This window comes from Vigna umbellata, chromosome 3 (genome assembly GCF_029865625.1).
Source record: "Vigna umbellata cultivar VRB3 chromosome 3, Vumbellata_1.0, whole genome shotgun sequence".
NCBI classification, from domain to species: domain Eukaryota; kingdom Viridiplantae; phylum Streptophyta; class Magnoliopsida; order Fabales; family Fabaceae; genus Vigna; species Vigna umbellata.
The window spans coordinates 17,590,841-17,599,790 of NC_142167.1; the positions used below are offsets into that span (position 1 = coordinate 17,590,841).

The 8,950-nt window shown below is 26.3% G+C and overlaps 1 protein-coding gene across 1 annotated transcript; it reads right to left on the bottom strand.

Annotated features, from left to right (window-relative positions):
- Positions 1-2,220: 2,220 nt before the first annotated feature.
- LOC148201750 (cytochrome P450 93B16-like) lies at positions 2,221-6,603 on the bottom strand. The gene is made up of 2 exons (XM_088108730.1): positions 5,602-6,603; positions 2,221-3,128 (listed from the first exon to the last, which is right to left on the bottom strand). Exons 1-2 carry the CDS (start codon positions 6,520-6,522, stop codon positions 2,472-2,474), a joined length of 1,578 nt encoding a protein of 525 aa, XP_087964856.1. The 5' UTR covers positions 6,523-6,603; the 3' UTR covers positions 2,221-2,471.
- Positions 6,604-8,950: the final 2,347 nt, after the last annotated feature.

Sequence of the window (8,950 nt, forward strand, 5' to 3'; positions counted from 1 at the left end):
AAAGGAAGAGAAGAAGGTAAATGTGACAGACATCACGATGATGACAACTAACATAGTGACAACAGACATGACAAATGTAACAGCAATGAAGGATGAGGACAACAATGGGTGACAACAAATTTGTGTGATCATTAACAGTTTTTAACTTTTGATAATATCATATTTTTTTTGTAGTGATTACACTTAAGAGTTTCTTTCTTTTATAACTTTTTATTTTAGATAAATATACATTTTATTTTAAAACATTTTTAATTATATGATTAATAAATTTTAATTAAAATTTTTTAAAATATTATCAATTTTTTAAATATTCTCTCTATATATAAATTTTAAAACATTAATAAATAAGAATAGCATATAACTTTTAGTAATCAAATTATTCAAAACAAAATTGCATTAAAAACATTTATATAAAAATTTAAAAAAAAATTAAAAGTAAATAAAATAGAAACTTCTAATTTTAATTTATTAATCAAGTTCTTAAAAAGCATTTCAAAATAAAAATGTTAACATAAAAATTTTAAAAAACTATTAATCAACTAAAAAATATTTTAAAATAAAAAATTATTTATGTAAGAGTTAAAGAAAAACATTAAAATTAAAAAAAAATAAAAATCAAGGAGAACTCGTATTCTATTTATAAAACTTGTATAAAACCATAAAGAAATTAAAACAAACAAGTTATTAAAAGGAAGTCTTCTTTATAAAGCACAAATTAAAAAAAAATCGTATTTTTAAAACGTGACTTTTCTTTTCTAAAATGGTGTGTGAAAAGACTTCTTTATTTAAGATATGATATTCACCTATTTATATAATTTTTCAAAAATTTACTTTTAGTAAATTGGAAAAAAAAAATTGTACCAGTTCACTGTAGCATGGAAAACTATTCCCTGACACCATATTTCTATATCTATATTTTGTTACTTTTTGTAATAAAATATTATACTAAAATAATAAAAGTAAAAATAAAAATAAATAACATATTATAATAAAATAATAATGAAAGAAAAATGGGAGCATGAAACTATAATGACCCAAATAAGAAATATGCAATTGCATTGTAAGTAATAAATAACCATTTGCTACCGATTTTAACTTTAAAAGTATTTTGCTTTTTTTCTTTTTAAGTCAACCGAATCCTAATTTAAATGAACTATTTAATGAGATACATTTGAATATAACTTTCGTAAATTATTATATTTATTTAACAATTTTGTATAGTAACCAATATTGAATTAAATTATTTAATTCAAATATAAATTAAATTATTAAATAAAGAAAATAATAAAAATGATTTTCTGATGTGTGTGAATATGTCAATTTACTAGATTTTGGTTGCTGGGCTCATGCACATTTTTTATTTGATAATAATATATTAACACAGATTTTTTTTTATAATATGTGTGTTATTTCTATATTAAATAATGAATTAATAAAAAAAATAATGTGTAAAAATATTGTCAAAGTATAAAAGTTTTTAGTTTTTTAATTTTTTCATTTGACAAGTTTTAAAGTTTGTTACATGTCCCATCGTAATTAAAAACTTCCAACGAACACATTAACTAAAACTTTTTTTTTTCAAATTTGAGTTGTGTTAGAAGTTCAAATTTAATAGCTACACGGAAACAAGCATTGTTGATAGGCATGATGTGGAATTCGCAATTAAAGCCGAAACATACTACAGGAGTTTAAAGCCAAAACAAAGGCCATGAATTTAAAGTCAAAATATAGATAAAAATTTAAGATGCATTAAAAGTTAAATGAAGAATATATAAATAAAAATATCTATATATTTATAATTTTAAAGTTTTAAATTCAAAACAATATCTCAATATATTATTAATATAATTTTCTTTTTCTAAAAAAGTTTAAATGCGTTTGTAATGTAATGTCTAAACCTACGAAACTATAATTAGTTTCTATATTTTGGTCTTTCAAGTTTAAAAACAAATTAGCATGGTTTTTTAATTTAATTAAATTAATTTTTTTACGTATTAAACAGTATTTTAAATTAAAATTTAAGTTAAATATATATTAAATTACAGTTTAAACTAGGTCACCATAAAAATTTAACATAACTAAACTACAAAGATCATATTTATTTATTCTTAAAATTTAATAATAAAAAATATATTAAAATTCTAAAAAAGAACACATTCAATTTCACGCAACACTAAATCTAAATACACTACAAATATATTTAAAAAGAATTCAATAATATAAACTTTTAAAAGAAGATAAAGCATGGTTGTATATTCATTTTCGTCTTTATTGTATGAAAATATTACATATTATTGCATGCTCATGAACATAATAATCTCACGTAAATTACACTCCAAAATACATACACACTACAGTATCAGACGCAGAAAGAAGAATACAAACTGTCATGTCATGCATATATATATATATATATATATATATATATATATATATAATACTTGGGTGTCATAATTTCCATGGATAATTAACTAAAGTTGAAGAAAAGGAGTAGGATCTAATCGTGGAACAGGGATGCATATAAGATCATTGGCCCTTGGAGCAGTCAAGCCTGGTCGTTCATCCATGTTGATTTTGCCTCTTCCATGCTCCAAGATTTCACCTTCAGAACCAAACATCTTCCACTCAAAACACTGCACCAGTGTTCCAATGATTGTAGGCAATTCACGCATGGCCAAAGGCATACCAGGACACCCTCTTCTTCCACTGCCAAATGGCAACAACTCAAAATGGTGCCCTTTCAGATCAAAATCTTTTCCTTCACCTTCTGCAAATCTTTCTGGTCTAAACTCCAAAGGCTTCTCCCAGATGCTTGGATCCCTCCCCATAGCCCAAATGTTTATGCAAACTATTGAACCCTTTGGAATCATGTTTCCATTAACCACACAGTCTTTGATTCCCTTTCTCATAATCATTGGTATTGGTGGATGAAGCCTCATTGTTTCTTTTATGATGCCATGGATGTAAGGAAGCTTTTCACTGTCTGCTTCACACAGTAATCTCTTGTTTGCAGTCACTCTGTCCACCTCCTCTTGAGCTTTCTGCAGCACCTTTGGATTGTTCAACAGTTCTGCTATTGCCCACTCTACTGATATAGCAGTTGTATCAGTAGCTGCTGTGAAGTAATCCTGAAAATAATAATCATAATTAGTAAATGAAAAGTTCCATTTTATTTCTTCATGTGGTAGGTTTCAAGTTTCTATTCACTTTTGAAATTGTGATAATAAATAAGCTTGATTTCTTAACAGTTTATTTGTATACATGTGTCTTAAACAACCTATACACGGCTTTTTGAATATATCTTTTTTTTGAAAAATGTTCTTTTAACCACATTTTTTACCATTTTTTTACAATCTAGTAGTTTGTGATTATTCGTTGTAAATATATATACCAATAAAATAATGATACGTTATAACATGTTATTAAAAGAAGTTGTTAACAGGCGCTGTTACTTTCTTTTTAATATTTTCTTGCTACTTTATCTGTCACATTTGTGAATCATTTAAGAATAATTAAGGGTTAAATATGTTTTTTATCCCTTAATTTTCAGTGAAAATTGGAATTAGTCCCTCTTCAAAACTTTGGACTAATTTAGTCCTCAAACTTTAGAAATTTGTGAATTTAGTCCTTTTAACCAAATTTTGTTAACTTTATTTGATGTTTCAAACGCATTTTTCAGTTAATATTGAAGCAAAAATGTGTCAAACGGTACAAACAAGTCAAATGCTATCATGAAACGCACTTGAAACATCAAATAAATCTAACAAAATTTAGTTAAAAGGGCTTAATTCACACATTTTTAAAGTTTGGAGACTAAATTAGGCCAAAGTTTTGAAGAGGGACTAATTCCAATTTTTACTAAAAGTTAAGGGACCAAAAACATATTTAACCCAATAATTAATATAAAACAACTAATTATACTTTTATCTATCACATCTTTATGAATCATTTAAGAATAATTAATATAAAACAACTAATTATATTGATGATAAATATAATATAGTTGACAAATTAGAAATACTTTTGCTAAACTAAAACCTAGTATTGAGTGTGGTCATGATGATGATAAATAGGTTTGATTTTTTTAACATTTTAAATGTTGCTTACCTATTACCTCTTTCATGAACATGGTCTTTTAAAGTATGAAGACTTTAAGCATAGATGATAGTTTTCACTGCTTAAGAAATTACAATCATTTTAAAACTCAATATATTAATATTTTAAGTATATTTATTTTATATTTTAATATTAATTATAAATATATATAATATGATAAGTTGACACTCTAAAAAGATATAATTACTCCATATTTATATAATTTGACATTATATAAAACAAATAATTCACATTACATTAATATAATTGTTAAATATATTATCTTTATTTTATTTTTATTTTTTATTTTTAGTTATTTAGTTATTATTTTTTATTTCTATTTTATACTTAGTTTATATTTTTTTATTATAAATAAAGTATCTTTTATATATATATATATATATATATATATATATATATTAAAAAAATGAATTTTAAGTATAATTTAATTTTTTAAAATTAATTTATAAAATAATATTTGCATTCAGTATTCTAAATTGAGATTTCAATAATAACTACATGTATTGAAAACTGATGCTTAAAAAATATATATAATAAAGTGCAAAACTTATTAAATGATGTAAAAAGTTATTAAAATAATAGTATTGATAATTGTTAAATGGGTGTAAAAGAAAAAAAGTAAAGTATTAAAATTTGATATCATATAACACAAAACCTATTCACTAACAATTAATATTATAACAATAGTATATATTAATAATTTATATTAAAATAAAAAGAATTATAGTTGTCAAATTGAAGTATTTTTTTAAAGCAATGCTTATCTCTCAAATATTTATATATTGAGATGTGACGTGAATTCAATTGTCAAATAAAAACTCTTTTGTTTAAGAAATGTCGTATCTCTCACTAATATATATATATATTGAGATGTGAAGTAATTGTATTTTTTTACGAGTGTCTATCATCTCCGTTCAATGATATATTAAGTTTGTTAATCTATTTAAAAATCAATATATTAATAATTTAATATATTTATATGTTTATTTTTAAGATTTTAAACCTCATACTCAATAGTATATTAAATTTGTTAATATATTTAAAAATCAATATATTAATATTTAATATATTAAAGATAAATGTAATATAATTGAAAAGCTAAAAGTATTCTACTAAACTAAATATCTATTAATGAGTGTGTTTATGATAATAAATAGGTTTGATTTTTTAACATTTGGCTTACCTATTACCTCTTTCACACGAACACTCTCCTTAAAGTATGAAGACTTTGAAGGTGAGATAATATGTTAATACTTCTTAAAAGAATACCATCACTTCAAAACTCATTATATATATTAACATTTTAATCATAATTTTGATATTTTGATATAATATTAATATTTTAACATATATTATTTATTTAGTTTCAAAACATATAAAACAAAATAGATTTACATTTCAAGATCAAAGTTATCATATGCTTATTTTTTAATATTTTAATATACTCAAACGGTAATGTATGTACGAAAGAACCATAATACGTACCAAGATCAACGATTTGACATGGTTCCGAGTTAACTCAACCTCCAAGTCTTTCTGTTCAACAATATCCAGCAAAATATCGAGAAAGTCTTTCACTTTCTCTTCTCCATCTTCAAAACTCTCAACCTTCGATTCCCTTCGCAGTTCTTCACGATCACAGATGATCTTCTCTAGCAGAGAATCGTACCTCTTATGTATATCCAATGCCCTCTTCCTGAAACCTTGCAAATCCAAGTTCCTGCAGAAACCTATGAAATCCGAAACGTTAAACTCCCCGAAAATCTGCGTCACTTCACGAACCAACGCACGTGCCTGCTCTGCCTGGCTGTCTGTTCCGGAGCTCGTGATGCTGAGCATCATCTGCGATATCACGTTGTTGGAAAGCCTTATGAGTGACTCGGTGAGGTTCACGCTTTCTTTGGCCTTCGATTTCTGGAAAAGAGTTTGGACAAATTCGTGAACGAGCCTTGTCCGAATCGGTAGGAACTGCTGAAGGATTCTGTTTCCCAAGAGCTCAGTGGTGCTGAGCTTTTTCATGAACTTCCAGTAAGTGTCGTAAGGGGCAAACGCGAACGTAGCGTTGTGGTAGGTAACCATGTTGATGGCCATGTTCATTTTGCGAGAAGAGTATGTGAGCTCATTGGTCTTGAGAAATTCTTTGGCGAGTGAAGGGGTGTTTGCAACTATGAACTTCTCAGAACCTATTCGAAGGTATATAAGAGGCCCATATCGGAGAGAAAGTTCTTGGAACGCGTGGTGGATGAGGGGTTTAAGCAGATGGAGGTGACCGATTATCGGTAGAGCTGGTGGGCTTGGAGGGGGCTTCAAGTGGGTTTTGGGCTTTTTCCTTCTCTCAAACAAGCTTTTGAAAAGGCAAGCACAGAGGAAGAAACTCACAACTAACAAGAGAGACTCAGGAATCATCTTGGTTGTTGTTTAACTAAAGATTTATGAATTGAAAATGCTTTTGAAGTTACTACCAATGGCTTTTATATCCATGCAAACACAAATTTTTAGTGGCTTGTGTTCATTGTAAATTAGGTGTTGCATAGGCATGGCAACCACTAGGGTAGAAAAACATGTCCATTCCATATTGCTTTTCAAAGAAAGGTAAGGCTGGGTTGTTTTTCCAATTCAAAACGAATTGACTTTTACAAGTTGTCAAGTTATCACGTTAATCCATATATTTTTTATTTTTTTATCATTACAAAATTTAATATCACATGCAAATGAAATGAAATTTTTTATTTTTATAGGAATTAGACACTTTTCAAATATTGGCGGAATTGTATTAGATTTGGCTATAAAACTGGGATGTGTTAATATGAAATGTTATTATGCAAAGTTCAATTTTTTCTAATGAAGTCAGGATAGTTTTACTTGATTCGTGAGTAGTTTGTCAGATTTAACCATTTTTTTTCATCCCTCGCCATGAATTTAAATTGTTTTTTCACTATTTGACCTAGAAAATCTAATTTGTTACCCATTGTATTACTTATCGAATACAAGTTTAAGAAATAAAGGTTAGTTTTTAAAAAATTATGAACATCCATGAATACTCACATATATTTTAAAAATATATATTATAAATTTTTAAAATAAAATCTAAATAAATTTAAAAAAATATAAAATGGGATTAAATATGTTTTCATTCCTTAAAGTAGGAAGCGAATTTGTTTTTAGTTTCTCTTTCAAAGTAAAGTACATTTTGGTCATTCTCCTTAAAGAAATCTTAATTTTTCGTCCTCTAAAACCAACTATTTTAAAAAGAAGCTGAGGTGGCTAACGGTTGGCCACGTGTGATGACATTTTTCCTTCCTAACTTTTGTCACGTTGGTAAGGGGCTTAACGGTTAAGGGAATGGGGATGAAGGGACCGAACGATTAAGAGAATATGGGTGAAGGAACCGAACGATTAAGGGAAAGGGATACAAGAGGCCGAACGGTTAAGGGAAGGGGGTGAGGGGGCCGAACGGTTCAACACTTAAGAAACTGTTTGGTCCCTTCACCCTCTTCTCTTAACCGTTCGACCACTTACCAACGTGGCAAAAGTTAGGAAGGAAAGATGTCATTACACGTGGCCAGACGTTAACCACCTCAGCTTCTTTTTAACGTCGTTGGTTTTGGAAGACGAAAAATTAAGATTTCTTTAAGAAGAAAGACCAAAATGTAGTTTAACTTGAAAGATTGACTAAAAACAAATTCGCTTGATAGTTTAGGAACTAAAAATATATTTAACCCTATAAAATGTAATTAAATGTTAATATTAATTAAATTTAATCTAATAAAAAATAAAATAAATTTTAGTTTTAATTTTTTTTACTGATAATGTATACATAAGAATACTGATAATTTATATTCACATGCAATCCATTTATACAATGTATTAAATTATTCATTATCTATTTATTATTCACAAATACTCACTTGAACTATCTATTTATTATTTATAATAAATTTTATTCTTAGACTGATATCTTTTTCATTATTTTATACCGTGAAAATCATATATCTGTACCAGTCATTTAAAAAATATAGTCAACTGTTATGAAAATTTGTCAACGTTTTAAGCTATCTGATACGTGCAATAAATTCCTAAATTAATTGTAATGTTGAAGTTAACACCAAAAAGTACATTTTTAAAATTTATATTATAAAGTATATTTTAATACCTGTATTACAATTTAATAAATATATTCACTTTCATTTAAAAATAAATAAATTTAGTCTATGACAACTTTTCCTTTTAACACTACACAACCTAGAGAGAAAAATGGACATGATGACAGACATACAGCAAACTTTTCTATATAGATCATATATATATATATATATATATATATATATATATATATGTATATATATATAATATAAAATCATTTGATACAGCATTTATACCTTTTGAATATACTAAGACTTGAATTATCGTTAGGTTGATTGTCGCGAATATTTTTAAATTCAACTTTCAAACTCTCGTTATTATACAAACATTACAAACTCTCGTTTTTAATATATAAAAAAAGCAGTACTATTATAACCTGAGTATCTTTTTTTCGATTGTCACACAATTGAATTCGATCATCGTGGCGTAAGTCCAAACGCATATTGTAAAGTGTTTTTTTTAATGTTAAAAAACAGCATTAAAGTATTGAAGAATAATCTCTTCTACTAATCAATGTTGTCAAACTTTAGCTTTGAACTTTATACTCACTTTCAAGCCATGCAAAACTAGTTCTAAAAAGTAGTTTTACTTAATAATTTGGGAGACTTTGTGCTTAAACATATTATATTATTTTCTTAAAAAATGAAATTAAGATTTTCAGTTCATTTATAAAAAATTATGTCATTTGAAA

Coding starts and splice junctions, on each gene's coding strand:
- LOC148201750 (XM_088108730.1), bottom strand. CDS start 6,522: ATGATTCCTGAGTCTCTCTTGTTAGTTGTGAGTTTCTTCCTCTGTGCT. Junction 3,129..5,601: donor ATGTCAAATCGTTGATCTTG/GTACGTATTATG, acceptor TATTATTTTCAG/GATTACTTCACAGCAGCTAC.